Source organism: Manacus vitellinus, unplaced genomic scaffold (genome assembly GCF_001715985.3).
Source record: "Manacus vitellinus isolate BGI_N305 unplaced genomic scaffold, ASM171598v3 scaffold_0_pilon, whole genome shotgun sequence".
In the NCBI taxonomy this organism is placed as follows: domain Eukaryota; kingdom Metazoa; phylum Chordata; class Aves; order Passeriformes; family Pipridae; genus Manacus; species Manacus vitellinus.
The window spans coordinates 48,717,855-48,736,949 of record NW_021938789.1 but is presented as its reverse complement, the minus strand read 5'-3'; the positions used below and the strand labels follow the sequence as shown (position 1 = coordinate 48,736,949).

At 37.1% G+C, this 19,095-nt stretch overlaps 1 protein-coding gene across 1 annotated transcript in view; it reads left to right on the top strand.

Moving 5' to 3' along the window:
- The window catches only part of CCSER1 (coiled-coil serine rich protein 1), a 337,176-nt gene that overhangs the window by 43,476 nt on the left and 274,605 nt on the right, over positions 1–19,095 (top strand). The window contains exon 3 of the mRNA XM_018072931.1: positions 8,501–8,594. Coding sequence (XP_017928420.1) covers positions 8,501–8,594 — 94 coding nt within the window. The remainder of the gene's footprint in view (positions 1–8,500; positions 8,595–19,095) is intronic.

The window sequence follows — 19,095 nt, the reverse complement described above, 5'->3', positions numbered from 1 at the left end:
TTGCCAGATAGCGAATTCAGGGTTAGGTGGTTGCTGTCTTTATCTGGTTTGTCAGAAGCTGATCCTTATCTAGGGTTGACTTGAACATGGATTTCAAATACTTAATAGATGCATAAAGTGTGCTAAAATTTAAATGCTGAAGGCATCTGTTGTTTCCTAGCTGTCTTAAGAGCTGTTTATCTGTGACTGTGTGGTGCAAGTAGGTATATGCACATACATGTGTGTAAGTGCATGTATTAAAGATGTCGAAAGTGTGAGTGTTTAGGAGAGTGAGAAACAAGGCCAGTGTTGCTGGGATGTGAGTACTGGTGATGGCAGTGATCGTTAGCATTGCCCTCACTGAGGCTGTGGAGGCCAGGCTCCTGTACTCTCAGGTGTTGGAAACTGGTGCCAAACTGTGCTGCTTCTTCCTTCCTCATCTTTGCTCACTCACCCTTGGTGGATTTGTCCTTCTTAGCTTCCTCCACAAAAAGAAAGGGAGGGAACCTTATATGCCTCCCCTATAGGTTATCTTATTTTTGGGACCAGCACTAGTTCTGATTCCATCACACACCTTTCCTACATTTTGTACCACCTTTGCTATCAACTTTCTGAGATTTTTTTTGTTTGCATGTTTTCCTGTACATAGTTTGGGCAAATATGTCACTGTCCTTTGTTTGAGTTTTTGGAACTAAATGTTATTTATGTTCCTGTGCTTAGCAGTGTTAAAAAATACTTGTGTTGTTACCATTTGCACTGTTAGTGGCATTACTGTGCTACAAAAACACTGACTTTGGCCCCTCTGTTTTTGTGGGCATATATCTGAGTTCAAGGCAAGCAAATACTGAGTGTGGCTTTGGTTACTCCTGCAAAGGTGAGTCCACTGACATTGACCAGTGTTATTACAGACAGGTTACCCTACTGCACTGTGATCAATAGCTGCATGTTATTGTCACCAGCTTTGTGGTGTTTGAATCTCTCCACAGCAGAAAATATATCCAAGACCTACTGGCAGCATCTACAGTTGCTATGTAGGAAGATAATCCCTTGTAGGTTTGCCGTGGGAGGTGAGCTAGTGACCCCTGACTGAAGTTCCCTACCCTATGATCTCTATGCTTGCTGTCCCGGTGACAGGGAAGCTGATTAAGAAGGGGAGAGGGTACACTGGTGCCATACATCAGCACGATGTTTGTTCAAATGCTTTTCCCTGTGGACTTCTGAAGATAGGTGCCACTTCCCTGTCATCTGGTCTTAACTGACACTGTGGCAGGACAGGAGCATGCTCAGACCCTGTTCCTGCCACCAGTGGTGCCTGGGCTGGGCTGTGTTACACCTGCGTGGCTTCGGGGAGCTGACCGTGCTGTGGCTGAGTGGACCCTGTGTGGACGAGTGCGAACCTGAGACCTGTTAGGAGAGTACATTAGTTATAATCACTCAGGCAAAAGGAGCATCATTGCAGACATTGATTTAATGCACAGAGAGAATCGAAAGGGCAGTGACAACAGTAGGACAGAAAATACTGCACTTCCCTTACACAACCAAAAGAGTGCAACGTGGAAAATATTTTGGAGAATAGTGTGATGGATCTGAGCTTAATAGTTAGACAGTTCCCTCCATTGCTAATTTTCTGTCTTTGGTTCTTAAGGGCACATTAATTTATAATATAAATGGGTTTTCACACGATAGCTACAGAAAATGTTCTTACTGAACATTATGACATTTACTTTTTTCCTTTGTAAAGTCTCTAATTTATTTGTATGGGGAATGTTTTTTGGGTGGTGCTATTCAGGAAAAAAGAACGCTTTTAAGCTGGTCTTGGTATATGAAAGTAATGTATAAGCTTTACATTTGATACAAAGATTTTAAAGCTGTTGGCAGGGATTCCATGTTTTTAAAAGTTCTTCTGTTTGCTGGATTTCATGTACTTTCATTTTCCCTTTGAAGTGTGTGGGAGAGAGCAGAAGGGGAAATACTTCATTATGTCCATGAATTATTCAGGTACAGTTCGAGCTTCTAACATTACTTTAAATAGCTCAAGGTCTTTCTTTTTCCTTGAGTATGTCTCAGTTTTCATTCTTATACTGATTGTATGCCGTGTTCCTTTGCTGAATACAATTTTGATGAAGTACTATCCTTCGGCAATCTTTAGAAATCGTTTCAGTCTTGAAATAAGTATTTAATTCTGATCTTTTCCAGCATCAGATGTGCAGTGACCCTGAGGAGATACAGGTGAATTGTCATACATGTGACTTTACAAAAAATCAAATTATTCCCCCTAGAGTGTATTTTCTATGTACTCTTGCAAAGGCATTGATTTTAAATAGCCTCCCACATATATTTCTACAATGAAGGAAAAAAGGATTCTATAATATTAAATATTAACACACTGTTATACTCAGAGAGGAATTTTATAAACCACATTTAGTGCATCATTTCAATGGGGAGGTATGAACACTAACTCCTTACCTTTTGGAAATGCCCCTCCCCCACCCTCTAATGTATGAAAATCTGTATTTAGAAAATAGTTAAGAACAATAACACAGAGGAAGGCAATCCAGAAGATGTCTAGAGGCCAATGTAGGGGGTAAGACAGACAAAACAGAACCCTAAGCATATTTTGAAAAGTGAATTTAAAATTTTGTTCTTGTGGTTCTGAAAATATCTGAAAATCCAGTGATTGCTGCATAATCCATTATGCAAAAGAGACATTTATTATTATTTCAGGGGGAAAAAAGCTTTAAAGAATTACTCCCTTCCCTGAGGTTTAGGACTTATCTGGTATAGTCGAAAGAGGCAGCAAAGTAGGATTACAGACAGTTGAGGAGAAATGCATCTGTATACAATAAAGGTGATGATGAAGACATGGGTTTCAGAGAGGGATGCCTGTGACCAAAGCTCATCTGCTCAGTTTGAGTTGCAGCAGTGGTGAATATTTTGCAAGGCACCCATCAGAGGAAGCACAAGTGACAAAATGCTTCAGAGGAAAAAAATAGTGGTTTTGCTGAGCATAGGTGCAAAGCTTGACCAAAAGATATGTTAAAGATTAAAATGTAATCAATATGTTCAAGTTCACGATAGAAAGGTTATATCAATGTGTTTATAACCTGAGTTAACTTTCAGTGGCTTCTGCGTATACTGTCTTCAGCCATGGATATGTCTGAGAGAAATGTTTATGAACTGAGAAATTGCAAACACACCAGTGCTTCAGTCCTGTAGCTTCATTAAGTTGCTTGCTGGACCTCAGGTTCTCAAAGCCTTGAACCATCTCTAAGCAATAGTCAAGATTTTGTTGCAGTATTACAATACAGTAATGAAATGGAAATCTCAAATTGTGTCCAAGAATCTTGAAATACACTGGAAAATGCAAGGCCTGTGTGGTAACACAAAACACTGGTTAGGAAAAAAAAACATACATACTCTTGCTCAGCAAAACAAGATTTGTCAGGGCCGAATCTCCCTCAAGATACCAGAATAGAACATGAAAACTATATAGAAACCGTTGAATATCATATTGAGCACATTAATTAGAATAAATTATAATATAACATATACAACCCTCCAAAGATGCTGATAATGATAGAGAACATGTTTCTGTAGCCTTTAGAACCTTGCTTATTATTTCAATAATTATTTCATTTAATTTCAATTGTATAGGAGCAAGAAGTCTAGAATAAAAATGTGTGAAAACAAAGAAATTAATCTTTCGATTGGTGTCACTGATTACTGGCTGACTTAAATGGGCAAATTTGTTACCTAAACCCAATTCTTAATCTTGGTTTGTCTCTTAGTCATAAATACTCAGTTCTACATGGATTTACCCTGCTTTGTTTATGTATATTGTGCAATTGATACAGTTTTGCTGGGTCCATGTGGAATTGAGTTACATTGCTTAACAAAATAATATGCTTTAGTGTATTTGCATATTCATATGTGTGTTTTATTACCATTTTTTAATACCAGAGTAGTCAATTTTTACTGTAATTCCATAAGCAGTAATTTCACTATGTATTTATATTTGTAAGATGATTATTTGGAATTATGATTTGAAAGAAAAAAACATAGTAAAGGACCCTTCATAAAGAAATGTTATTTGCTTTTTGTTATTTGATTAAGCCCAGTAATTGGAGACATGTTATCGTGTTCATTTTATATGTATTGACTACTAAAGCTGTCGTTATTTGTTCCAGCTTTCAAACTCATTTTAAGTATTGAACGGGTATACAAATAATTAAATACTTGACTATTGTGGAAAGGTACTGAAATTTATGTATTATGCATTAGATTTCCTTTGAGTGGTTATAGGAAGGGAAGCTGGAAAGAGAGACGGGAGATAGGGAGGGTAATAAAGGAGAAAGGAAACACCATTTAGCAACCCTGAGTAAACTTATTGTCCAGATACACATCATCTGGCTGGGAGGAACTGCATGTCTGATACATCTCTATCACTAAAATGTTTCAGCTTTTTCTGAATTCTATCCATGCAAATCACTGAGCATCTTTTCATACTAAAACTCTTCTTAGGTCATATTACTTAAGAATGTTAAGAAGTTCTGGGCCCAGTCACAACTAAGTTGCGTATCATTGAGTTCAAGGAGCCCTGAGTTGGATGAAAATAGCAGTTTATACTTCTTGTTGTTGCTGAAAGAATTTTAAATATGGAATTTATTAGTAAGAAGTTACTGATGCCTTAAAATATTCTTGGATTAGCATTCTGTTCTGCTACAACCATTATCAGTTATGAAAAGCATCCTAAACCATTTTACTTTTGTTCTGCTGCTATTTATTCTGAATTAGTAATGTTTAAATTATCTCTACTAAATTCTTGTTTAAATAGAAATATTTAAATAGTAGTCATAGTTAATCAAGTCAACGGTGAAAAGGGTGGTTGGTAAACTGGGTTTACCAGTTTTTAAACTGGTTGTGACCTGTGTTGACCAGGAAAAACTGAGAGATGTAGGCAAATGATTGACTGTGTTCACATGCGCTTCTCACAAGTTGTGATCAACTTTGAGACTAACTAGAAGAAAAAAGCATCATCATGTTAATTTTGAATATATTATAAAGGCAAAATGATGATAGAAGTCAAGCAGACAGCAGAACTAGGAAGTATGTCTTAAGACTTCTAAGGGGCTATTACAGAGTTAATAAAGAGGTTTTTGCTACAATGTTCTGCCTCAACTAAATGGTTTGCCTCCTAAAATAAATGAAAGGTAGGCTACCATAAATAGACAACAAATGGTTCCATGAGACCTTGATGAAAGCATTAATTTCTTTTTCTTTAGGTAGCAAAGCCTTGAAGCTATTTACTTGGAATGCTCTTTAGGGCTTGATCTCTTTTATTTTTTTTTAATATTTAATTGCGTTATTCTTCAAAGGATGCAACATCGGTGGTGAGGGGGAGAACAGGAAAAAGGTCAAGAGATATTAAACTTTAAAAAAAATGACAATTTTTACTAATTGTCATAGCAACAAAGGAGTAATGGATCCTGGTGAGGAAGCAGAGGGGTGGAGGTTAGTGTGCACTCACAGTGGTACTGCTGAGCTGTTCTGTGACATTAGGCAGGTCATTTTAGGAGCCTGACTCTCTTATTTTCTAATTACATGTTTTCAGAAAATATTACTCAGAACAGCCCTGGGAACTTAACTAATGCTCTCTGGTTGGGTGGGATTTTATACATTTGTGAGTTTGGTTTTGGTTTGTCTCTGTGGAAGAACTCTGCCCGCAGGTGGGTGATCAGAGCAGGAAAGCAGCTGCACTGCCATCACTGACATCCTTGGCAGGGGAGCAGCTCTGTCAAACCCTCGTTCTTGCCATGGTGGAGAGTAGCTGCTCTAATTTGTTTGGTCCCAGTTCTGTCATTTGCCCCTTTATAAAGAACAAGTGAGCTTCTGGGAATAGAGGGAGACTATTTCCTCAGAGGAGCTACTTATGAGAAGAATAAACCTGGAGGAGCTTTTCTTTGTCACTGTAGCTTGCCCTGCTGTTGGTACAATTTGAGAGGCTGTAGGCAAGGCAGAGCAAGGATGCATTGGGAGGGCAGCTGGGAGCCCTTAGTTCAGTTGGACAAGAAGAGGTGTTGTGTTGAGCAGAGTGTACTTCAGCCTCACAGGATAGAGAGGATAGATGGAGCATGGTTTACCTCCTCTCTGGAGGTTGCAAGTGAAGACGATCCTGAAGTGCAACAATAAGGAGAAGGGTTGTGTACAAACATTTTCCTTTTGGTCTATCTTATACAGGAGTTTTTTTTAATTTAGAAACTGTGGTTCTGTTTGTGTTTGTTTGTTTTTTCCAAATCAAATGGAATTTGTTTCTTGATGAGGGCTGTGAATCACTGTTTTCACAGGCAATCTCCTAAGATTTCAGACCACGCATAAGTTACTGCACAAAATGTAGAAGATGCTCAATTAGCATGAAATCATGCTCCTTACTGCTGGTATAGCTTATCAAAGGATTCTCAGCTTTAATATCAGTGTGGAGTCTGTTGGATAGACAAACCTGTGTACGTCAGCCTTTTGACCTTTTACTTCTACTGCTATGAAAAACATTTAGCTGTTGCTTAAAAACTGCAAGGATTATTCTCATGGACTTTTTCTCCATGTTTTTTTCTTACATTAATAAAACAATATATAAACAAGGTATGTTGTACTTTCTGAGTTGTTTAATATGCCATTTGCTCAAGCTTGAGCATCTAAATTTAAAAAGGGAGCAAAAATATAGTAATAGCAGTGTGTTCTGTATCTCAGAAGAAGTTTTCCTGCCCTGATAGTAAGTCAGGGAAAGAATGCAAGAAAAAGTCCTTGTGTTGCCTGCGTGTTGTTTTTGAAAGAGTTTGAAGAAATAATTATTCAAAAGAATTGAATTAGGTACAAGTGGTGAGTGTGAATAAGAATTGACATCTATTGTGGTGGGAAAAGACTTCAAAGAATTAGAAGGAACCGAAAAAAAATGGTTAGAACTGAAGTCAGGAAGGGCCTTTACTAGTTTAATGTATGTAACTGTTATATTTCTCTGCTTTCTATGCAGCAGATTGCTATATGGAGATCTCACAGACAGCTTGATACTTTGGGATGATAACCTGACCTCCTTCACGCTCATTTGCTATGTTGTCTGGGTTACATTGATGTTGGGAGCATGTGAAATGTAAGGGGTGCCAGCATCTCATGCAGGATCTACTGACCTTTTTTGCTTGTGGGTGAATTGAAGAATTGGGCTATGCAATATTGCTTGTAGATTCAAACAAAATGCCAGCTGGAGAGTGCATGAATAGCTTTGATTAGATGTTGGTGACTGTGGAGAAAATCATAATATCACATCAAAAGAAATGACTTTAGAACAAAATATACATGGGAAGAAAATGGAGTATGACTATCACTTTTAATACATTGAGTATAGCCACTTGAGGTTGGTGGGGGCTAGAGAAGAAAATTACCTCATTGCTTCATTTTCCAAAGTTGCCTGTGGTGAGCATAGGAACAGGGAACAAGACAGTGAACTCTCCTGGTGTGTGTTGCCTGCTCCCTGGATGGCAGAGGAGAGGTTTTCTTCAACCATGGCTCCCAGGGTGCCTCTCTGTCCCCTGTCAGCAGTTTGTCTCTTCTGAGACTGACTGTCATTCCTGTGTCTGGCTACCGACCCTGGTTTTCCAGGCAGGGCTTTGCGAAGGCTGAGCTAACACCATTTCATGACCCCAGATGAAACCTAAATAGTGATATTGCTGTACTCGCAGTTTACAGAGTAAAGATATCTACCTGAGAAATAACTAGTCATTTTATCTCCTGAGAAGCTAATCCTGTAGGGATTAGGTAGTGTGAAAAGCTACTATTTTGCTCTCTTTTAATTGTAACCCCTCTACCCATTTTATCTTTTCAGAGGATGCATTGTGTAAAGCTGCCTTATCTGTCTGTGGTTAAAACTTGGGAAATGGGGAACCTAAGCAGCTACACTTCACAGTCAGGCTTTCTTGTCTGTCTGTGTTAGCCTTTGCCACCCACAGAAACACTTAAAAATTCACGAGTTGATAATTCATGCCTGAATTTCCTGTTTATCCTAAATTTGTGTCTCTTTATCCTTTGGATAAATAGAACAGTAAATCCCTCTTCAGAGTATATTGATAAGGGCAGGCAGTGCTTAGAATTTCAAAATTTAATAAACAAGTACTGATACTTTTATGTTGTGCTAAGAATAACACTTTTTGTCTTCATAAGAAGTTATGATTAGAGTTGCAAAGACACCCATCACTGAATGTTTTAAAAAGATGTATAAATGGTATTACTTGTACTTTGGGATTTTTTGGTTAAATATTTGAGATCCTCTACAAAGAGAGAGTGGTGACGAAAACATTTGGACAGTTGTTTCATACTGTTTTTCACTGGTCCAGTGTTTGCAGAAAAACTTTCTATAGCTCCTGCTTAAACGTATTTTCCAGATCTGATTGGTAATTATTTTATGCAGAGCAATATGACTAACACATCTACCTAAATGTTTTTTGTTTGTTTGTTTGTTTGTTTTAATATATATTAGGATGTTTTGAATAACTTGGGTTCCTGTGAGTTGGATGAAGATGACCTAATGCTTGACTTGGAGTTCCTAGAAGAGCAACATCACCATCGTTCTGGTAAGTCAGATAAATACTGACCCTCTTCAGTGAGGTACTATTATTCTAGAAATATAAAGTAAATGTTTTCAGTACAATTACTTGGAAATAAAAAGAAGTAATTTTTTTGGAAGGGGAATAGCAGTATGCATTTTGTTGTGTTATTTCTATATGTGTAATTGATCAGAAAAAATGCTCTTTACACTGCATTTGGACTTCATATGGTCAGTTATGAAATGGAATTGATTTTTACAGCTATGTAAGAATTTCAGCGCCAAGGGCAGACCCATCTGTTTTTCTAGATACTTAAAAAGACTGCTGCCTACCCCAGGCATTTACAAAAAGAGCATTGCTGATATAATTGCAATCACATTTTGTGTGTGCCAGAATAATCTTCTGATAAAAAAGGTTTGACTTGATACGTGAGTGTAACTTGATCGTTTCTCTCATGGGTTGGTTAAAGCACTGTTGCACTGCCTTGATTAGTAGCAATAAACAAGGTCAATTCATAGAGTGTTCAGTACAGTTTTATAATAGGATTATGCAAGGTTATGCTAAGTTGTGTCACCTGACAAACGCTGCATTTCCTTTGGCTGTGATGTGGGGCAGTGTAGTGTCTAGTCAGTGAATATGAAAAGTCCTGCCAATGCAAAAGGGTTTGGAGAGTCTTAAATCATACATGAGATTTGTACTTGATCACAGGTAGAGTTTTGATTTTGTATTCTGTTGTGTTACTCTGTTTTTTAAGCAGGAGTAATTCTCACCCTCTCTTTTACTTGCTGTTTTCTGACCCCTGTTTGTCCATTCACCCACATAGGTGCCAATAGTGCCCATTCCTGCAGACTCAGGTGAAAGTGGGGTTTTTGAGCCAGGTGCTGGCTGGTATGTGCCATCTGCAGTTTTGGACCCTTCTTTGATGCAAATTTAGCAATGGTTACAGTTAAACTGCTTGAATTATGCTCTTGTTTCAAATTTTCTGTGTATGATTTTTCTGTGAACATATCTGAATTATCTGTATGATAATTCTGTTTAACCATTGTACTGTGCTTTTTAAACTTGTCGGCATATCTACTTATATGATGAAACATCTATTTTATTTGGTAGAGATTGTGGAGGGTTGTAGCAGCAATATGTGCATGATCACTGTTTCCTAAGTTACTGGGAGTTAGGATGCAACAAATGAACAGCACAGAAAAGGCCCTTTCTAACCTTGACTGAATAATGCTATTAACTGGTTGCAGAAAGTCAACGCATGGGAAACATGCTTCAAATAGCTTAAAACAAACGTTAACATTTTATAAGAAATCATAGCATTTTGACTTCTTTATTCCCTGGACCTCTTGGAAACAAATTAACTGGCAGAACCATTTTCCATAAATAAATTTCCCTACCATGTTGCACTTGGCCTCACATGTCTTTTCCTCCTTTTTTTATATTTACAAAGCACTGAATTAACAGTGAAGGAAAAGTCATGTCCGGTGTATGATTACAAAGATTTATAGCGGCTTCTGGAACAACTGAGATCATAATGCCTAAATGACATTATACTTGATAGAGAAGTAATTAAGATGGAGATGTGATATGACACATGATCTTTCTACTCTTGGCTCATTATCCAGAGCAAATGAGGTGCTTTTAAAACAGAGATCTACACTGCCCTTTGAAGAATGGTGACCATTTCTATTCTGAGCAGTAATGTAGAGACTTATGTTGCAGTGTGCACATTGTCTTTAAAAACAAATGTGTTTATCTTAGTAATATTTGCTCTTTGATTTATTTGTTTGGTGGTGGGTCTGTCTGCAAAAAATTTAGGATTTGCCTAGCCATCACTGTTGGTTTTGAGTCATTCAGTTGGAAGAAAGAGTTGGTAGGGTAGAGCCACAGTATAGGTTGACACAATAAAGCTGATGTCTTTATGATGTGTTAGGATTTGGCACAAAATGATTAGTGTGATTGTAAATCATCCTCTTAATTTAAGATATTGAGGTAAGAGGCTTGATTTGCAGAGTTTTTTAGCATTTGCATACCACTGCAGTACAGAAACCCTCTGAGTTAGATACTGACACCTAAACATTTTTTAAAAGTTGCTTTTCTGATTCCTGTGTTAAACTGTTGCCCACTTCCAGGATTTAAGACTTTTCAACCAAAATTCTTTTTAACAGTTCCAAGTCAATCCATTCCCTGTTTTCACTTTCGGGCTTGCTTGTTTTTTTTCAACAGGCCTCTCCATTCCTACCTAAATAGAATTCTTATAAACTTCTTCAATTAGAATACATAATCAAATATTATTGATGTGATTTTTTAAATAGGCACTGGAATACAGAAGTGATCAAGTGATCAAGCATTTTGAAGATATACAATTAGTGTAATGCAGAACTTTAACCTTTTAAAAACTCAGCAAATTGAAAGTGATCATATTTCTGGACATGTACATATAAGCTCTTTCAGGTAATTGGGAAGCACTCTGTCTTTTAAGATCTTTAATCTTACCCCCTTCAGAAACAAGAGGACAACAAATTACACACAGAGAATGAACCAGCACTGTTATGGTAGAATATATTATTCTAATTGAATTTGAATAAAACCAAGGGACTTCTTAATTCTTTGAGTATGTGAGTGGCCTGAAGAGTAGATGATTTTCCATAATTTCTGGTAGTAGTAGGTTTGTTGAACTCTTTATAAAGGCTTCTTTAAGATGGTGGGCTTGACAGTTTACCTGTGGCTTGCCTCACTAAAATTCAGTCAACACAGACATACAGGTTTGTGAGCCTTTTTTTCCCTACTGGTATGTGCTGTCATATATAAGATTCAGCCCTATGTTATGTCAGCTTTACGTATTTCAGTGGTTACTGTATTTGTTTACTTTCCCAACAAGTTCCTTGTGTTTCTCAAATACTTGAAAGGGATCTTTGTATCTGATATTCACATGTGTATCATACTGAAGTCGTCTGGGAGTGTTCTATGTCTGTTATAAAAATGAAGGTGTTTGAGTGTAAAAATAGGATAGAAAATGCTGTGTCTTGCATGGAAAGGTTAAAATTATTCTCTTCTGGAAGTCAGAGTTATTAACACTACTGTGACTATTTGTAGTACAGTAAAAATCCTGGTGATGTTCTACATACTGATGCTGATTATAGCATTTATTTGGCTAAGGCCTGCAGTCCTAGAGCCATATTACAATTCACTTCTGCCTCATTTGGCTCCCAGTAAGCAATTCTGTGGGGAATTACTGTAGGGAGAAATGTTCCAAGAGAAGCTCCTTTCAGTATTTTAAAAAATACATTGACATATGAAGAGGTATAATTTTAAAAGAATTCAGTTCTTTCTTCAGTTGTTGCAGAGGGATAACTAGGGAACAGCTAAGGATAAGTAAACTTCAAAAGCCTATGAAAATCTTTAATGAGAAATTATACAAATACAAGGCCTAACATTGCATTTTTAACTTGACTATCACAAACTATTCCTTGGTCGGGAGGCTGTACACAGCAAGCTGTGTCATTGAAACATAACGATTCTGAAGCATAGTGCCACAGTTAATAAATACAGTTGGCTGGTTAATGGCAAATTGAGAAAGTCTCTTAAATGTTATAAGAAGTTTTAGTTTTTTAGAAATTTTTTATTTAAGACACGATTTACAGTATTTTTCACATTTAGCTGCTGTGGTTGTAAAGAACAGTATTTGCCAGGGTGAAGATATGTCTTTGACTTTGTACTGAAGTTTACAATATAATAATAATTTAACAAAAGAATTGTATCATATCAATCAACCATAGTTTTAGGGACCATTTATGAATAGGAAATAAGATTCTATTGGAAGGATTTCTGGGAGAAATGGCTATTAAGGAGTTTTTTAAAGAGGAGCGAGGAGCCAGTTGGCAGGCAAGGAGACATTGTTCCAGAAAGTGGAACACTGTATTAATTAAAATACAGAGTTAGAAAGGAGAAAGAGGCAAAGATCTGTTACCTCTTTCATTGTTTGTGTTTGGTTTTTTATTTATTTATTACTCCAACTCATTTTTTACCTGTGTTCTTATTCTATCCTCTCAGCTTTTCCCTAATGAGCTAGTTGCTCTCCAGCAGCATCCTCATGAAATAGGGTTCCTGCAAAAAGGTGCTGTGAACCCTGATGAGTACTAGAAAATAATAAAAAAAAACCCCAAACCTTTTCTCTAACCATGCAATAGAAGATAAGGAGATACTTGCAAACCTCAGGCAGATGCTTCTACTTTGGATGTAGATTTCTGTGCCCTGCTAGTCCTAGCACAGCTTCAGAAATCTTGAATACCCTCACTTCTGACCTTCTCCCTGTGAGTTTACTGCTTTAATTTACTGCTTTTGCTTCTGTTTTAAAGGCTGTATTGTCGAGATAAAGAATGTAAGACAGAGACATTTTATTATCCCGCCTAACACAATTGCTTTGAAATTGAATAAAATAATATTTATATAGTACTTAGTGAGTGGAGAGCACTACAGCATACAAATTCAAAATACTAATCAACTTGATTCGCTGAGAGTTTTGCCTACTGTTCTTAAGCTGGAATGCTTAAAATTAAGCATAATATGACATACATGATGAGCCTTGAGGGTGCCTTTTTATTGCTCTAGTAAATTAGACTTTTAAAACATGCTACAGCGTTGATTTCCTATTGCAAAATAATGAAGTTAGTGGTTTCTGTAGCAGGAAACTATTGCCGGTTTATAGAAAGTGACAGCATTAATTTAACCTCATTCATTTTCCTTTTCCCTCATGAAACAAGATGTATTTGATTCCAAGTATTGATTAGTCAAATGTATGAGGAAAACCTTTATATTCAGTGGTATAAGTGGGGGGGAATTTATTCAAGTAATGCACATTAATGTACATGAGTTGTGTGCTTGTGTTGTGCCATAGCTGATTGAAAACCGAATGGTTTTATACAGTTAGTTTTCATTAAATCAGGACTGCAGTAAATAGTAGCCTTTTCTGAAAGTTCACAAAAGCACAGCTCTCCAAGGGCTTTTGTAATTTCTTAAGTGTTTGCCACAAGTGTCATAAAACCTGTGCCCTGCCTCTTCTTACAAAGCTGTGTGGGTGTAGCTGGGATTTGTAGCGAGTGATTGGGCTGAAGTCAGGAGTGCTGCTTGTGGCACCGAATATTAAGCACATGTGCCTGTCTCCTCCACATCAGGCTCCACACTATGCAGTGACTATTCATGAGGGTGATATTGATTAGCTGTATACCCAGACTGGCCTGCGCATCCATCATGTTGTGGCTTGAATGCTTGCTGAATAGTTTTGAATAATGTAGCTTGCTAAATTTTTTAGAAGAGATTTGTCTTTGGCCAGTGCTTCAGCCATTTTGGGTTTAATGCCTCAACCTCAGCTGAAAAGCTGTAATCCAGCGTATACAAGAAGGATGGCAGCATATTTCAGAAATGAAATTATTTTCTTTATTTGCTGAAAAAAAATGGATTAAAAGTGGAAATACAACAGTGTACTTTATAATCCATCTAAATATTATTCAACTCTCAAAAAACCAAACGCTTTCAGAGATGGGCACATTTTGATCAAACCTGAGTTAAGATCACGCCTGTTAGAAACATTTTAAGTGTGTTCAGAACTCTGTGGTAATACATGTTTTCGTAGTTGCTCAAGGTTTATGAATGAAAAAGAGTATATGTGACTTGACAAAGTAACTTTCGATATGGTGGCAGTGGCTCTTACGTGCTCTCTCTATATTTTCTTCTACTAGTGGATGTTGAGAAAGAAGGGCCTGTTCTGGTGTAGCTTTATGTTAATATAAATGAAAGGAATGAGCATATGAAGCTCTGATGTAGTAGTATCACTCTTATACTGTAACATTTGCTCATGTATACCTGATAAAAAATAGAAAAATAGTTATTAAATAGATGTTCTTTATGTTTAAAATGCAATGCTGTGGTATATTGTCTACCTGGCACTGTCAGTAATGAGCAGGGAGAGGCACATCTTAGTGAAGTTCTTGGAAACTGTGGGCTCTAACTTTGTAATGTGTTGGTATTAGGTAGTTTTTATTTAGTGCCCATTAGTGACATCCCAAGCATAGTATCTAAGGCTAGAATCATAACACAAATACGTATGTGTATAAAAAAAAAATCATTTGACAGATTACTGCATGACTCCAAGGGCAAGGTAGGAATAGTGTTTTGGTTTTTGACTGGGACACACAATTTAAACAGACTTATTTAAATGTCAAATTACAGCAGCATAACTACAATAGGTATTATCAGCCTCACCAACAAAACCAGTGCATTTGTTTTTTAGAAAGAAAAAGACGAGAATTTATATTGTATTTTTTTTAAATCCAGCTAGCTTGCAGATCAATTGCCATCAGCACCCAATCAAACTAATATCACTGGGTCATTACACCAACAATTTAAATAAGTAGTTTCTGAGTTATTTTGAATATGATGAACAAGCTGCGTGAAAATTCTGTGGTGAGTTTGAAGCTCCTCCTGTGTGTATTAATTGAATGTACTAATGATTTTTGTTAATTTTTTAATGGAGGGTAGGAGTGCAGAGCTAAGATGAAACCCCTTTGGTCTTTTGGTGGGTTTTTTTGACCAGAGTGGGAAAAATACAGATGTTGTTATAGAAAAAGTACATAAAAATGTAGTGGTGGTAGTGGGTCATTGACACTGATAGTTACAAACTGTAAACCAGAAATAAATTTACTTGATTTTCAGATGTGAAACATATTTGAAATGTAATAGGGGAATAGAAAAATGTATAAGTTATACTACTTTTTTTGGCAGCGAATCACTGAAAGTCAGCCCCTTGGCTGAGGTGGATCAGCTGGGATTCATTGCCACTGTTACCCTGCCCGAAGCAGGGGGGTCGCAAGGAGCCTTTGGCTCCGGGGCCAGTCCTCAGCCAGCTGAAGGGTGGCTCCTGGCAGAAGCTGGGAGTTGGCATTAGTTTCTGTGGTGGACAGCGTGGGCAGTGAGCTTTGACATTAGCACAGCTGTCGTCGGGATAGATGGTATCCACTGTTGTAAGACGGTGGCAACAGCACAGGAACTGAAAAGGGCCAAATAGCACTGGCTAGCTGTTTTTCCTGAGATTTTCTAGCAAAGCAGATGTCCTGCTCGCAAGCAGAAGTTGTCTCCAAGAGTTTAATAAAGTGCCCCTGTAATCCATTGGTGTTTGTCAGTGCAAGGAAAGCAGATTTTTCAGAGGTTTTAATTTGCCTTTAAATAGAAAATAGGACAAAAAGATCCTGACTATGTGTTTTTATCAGACAGCTACTTTGAACTAGATACTAGATATTTAGGTAGTTTGAATGTATTGTTCATTAATGTATTGTTGGCAGCAAATTATGTTTCTGTGTTTATAAACAATGACATATTTTGATTTTTATTTGGAATTGGACACTCAACTCCTTGAGCTATTTTGAAAGCTTTGCCATTGCCAAATACCACCTTTTAGAGTTGTATCAGATCAGGTTGAACTATAACTGCATTTTAGTTTTCTGCCTTTACAGTTCATTTTTGAAATGTGTAAAAACATTTTGGTTTATATATACGTTTTAACAGAATCAAGTTTGTAATGGTAAAATAACACAGAGCTCTGTGCCTCTGCCAAAAAGGATGTTCATAGATAATTTAGCTGATTAGCATCTTGCATTGTCACTGTGAATTTTGGACAATAAGATAATAAAAAAGTAAGTAGTACTAATAATGAACAAAATAAAAACTGATGTGTGATTTCACTACGTTAATTACACCACTATATAGATATCCTAATACCAATTAAAAGGGGAAGTTCGTATAAGTTTTTATTTTTGTAAGAGAAAAAGACTTGCTGAATAAATGCCTGCAACTCCTCCATCAAAATTCTTGTCGTGAAGGTGAGCAGCACAAGCCAGAACTGTGACCAGCCTGATTTCACATGTACATCTGACGTCCCACATGGCTTTGAAGTATGGAGCAGACAGTCACATGCAACTAGTTTCTACGCAGCTAGAAGAAGTTAGAAACAGAGGGACTTTTATATTTTGGGAGGGACATATTCTACTAAGCTACACATTTCCCCCAGAAACATCGTTTAATAAATATTGCACAGTAATGGAGTAACTTAAGGTCTCCAGAGAATGAAATAAAACTTGTCATCTTCTGAACTCTTCTAAAAATGATCTACAGCTTCTGAAAGAGCACTGGGCATGGAGGAAAAGGGGTTTTTGCAGGCTTTGCAGTGAAAGAATGGGTAGCATTATTAAATAAGAAGAGCATATTTGTGTTAGTCAGAAATAACCATTGCATGCTTGTGGCTGGGCATGTGTTAGGATTCTGATAGTGGGAGTTACTGAAAGCAAAGAGAAGAAGAAATAATGACTAGAGAAGTTAGTATTAAATTGGAATGAAACTAAATAGAAACCATAGGCTGTATAAAGTTAGTCTGCCAGCATCTTGGAGCATCCTGGTCCCTATTCTGGAAAAAAAATACTGAATTTTGAGAGTCCTGTTTCTGTTCTGTTATTTATGTAAGTGGATGGTGCAGTTTCCAATTTTAATTGAGGGGAAAAAGCCCCAAACCCTGCAACCGCTACCAAATTGACTTTATCCTAAACCTCTTGTAGTGTATTTTACTTTAAAAGTTGAGTTGTGAACAAGCCTTGTTCATGAGCTGCAGGAGGAGTGTAACACTAACTTCTAGCTGCGATTGCCTCAGAATATGTTTAGATCATGTCTGGGATATAGATAATTGGCCTGTGATGTGTGTTCTCAGTGGATCAAGCAAAATACTTGGTTTCCTGAGCAAATTAGAATTTTTAACTCTTTTTTTTTGGTGTGGAGAGATGATATATTCAAATGGTGGATATATGTTAGCTTCCTATCTGACTGTTATAAATTTTATTAATGATATGTACTTGTAAATCCTACTCAGCTAAATGGAGCAGCATCACAGAGCATCACATCATAATTTAGATGCCAAGAGATTTTTTCTTCATAAATAGACAAGAAGAGCAAAAGAGCACAGTCCTGAACTCCAGGGTCATGAAAGAATACTTTGAGTGAGATGCATTTGTATGGTTATCATGGAGCAATTAGAATCAGAGTCTGTATCTCAATTTCCTGCTCTTTCATAATTATAGTGTGACATTTAGTTACAAATACTTATTCATATTGGTATGCTCAATCATCATTTACTGAAAGAACCAGGACAGTAATTAAATTAGGCATACTACCTTTCTTCATTCCTTTGATTTTATACGTATATTGAGATGAAACATCATCTTTAATGATATCTGCAGGCAGAAAATAAATGCAATAATAAACGTTATGACAAATCAAAGCATACCGTCCTATTTAAAGCAATTCTGCATTTTTAGATGGCAAAGTTTAAGTAGGATGCCAAATACTGCTTTTTTTTCTCAGGCTTTGTGAATTTACAAAGATCTGGACTGGATGTCTTGCCAAAATGGAGATGTGATGAGAACTTGAAAGGAGCGTGCTCTTTCTTCTCAGTTTCCTTTGAGAGATTAAGGGACTAAGAGGAACAATTATGATCTCACAATTATTCTGCAGAACAGCCATTATTCAGTTTATATAAAAACAACTTGACCTTCCATACAACTTCTGCAATGATACTACTTCAAGGACAGACCGAAACTGTATGTGTCTAGAAAGTGTGAGTTAGTGGTGGCTTTTGACATTATGAAATATTTATCTCTGGGATCACTGTAGCTTCACTCTTAGGTAAAGAAAGAAATGGTAGTCTGATAGTTAAAACTTCAGTCTGGGTCTCCTGGGTGGAGCTGGATTCTTTGATGCAGATTTCCAGTGTTACCCTGGGCTAGTCACTTAATTTACTTGTAGTACTTAGAAAGTGGTACTCTAGTAGTCATGGGGATTTGGCATTAAAGTTTGAGAGATCCTCAAAATACTATTGGGATGCAGCTGCATTAATAACTTAGAGTCATTACAGTCTTTAGAGGCCAATTATGTTCTGTTTTGTGCCTCTTCGTATGTCATTCTAGGAAGTGGAGCAGACACTACCATTGCTGTTGCTGGTGTGTCCACTCCTGTTACTGCTCCTCTTACTTTTTATTTCCTTCTGCCGAAAAAAAATCAACTAAAAAATCAGCTAAAGCCTGGGCTCAAATATAAATTACTTTTTACATCTTTCAAGAGTGTACCTACTGTCCATCATTACAGATTGAGTCCTATCTGCTGTAGTGTTTGAAAATATTAGGTGACTTTGTTGTTGTATGTCTTTCCCTGAATCTCTTGTGATGAGAGAGCCTGTTGTCCCTTCTTTTGTCTCTGTGAGGGTTCTGTCAAATACTTTGTATTATTTGGATTTTGTTGATATTTTTTTCCTTGTTTTTGTCTCCAGCTTCTCTTGATGGAAGAAGGAATTGACAAATAAATGCCATGCAGGCAGTAAGCCCTGAGATTTATTGCAACCTAGGTTCAGCTTTAGGAGAGGGATCAATATGTAGCAAATGCTTCGGAGGTTGGTCGGGGGGGTACATTTAGTTCCTGAGAATGTTTTGTCCTC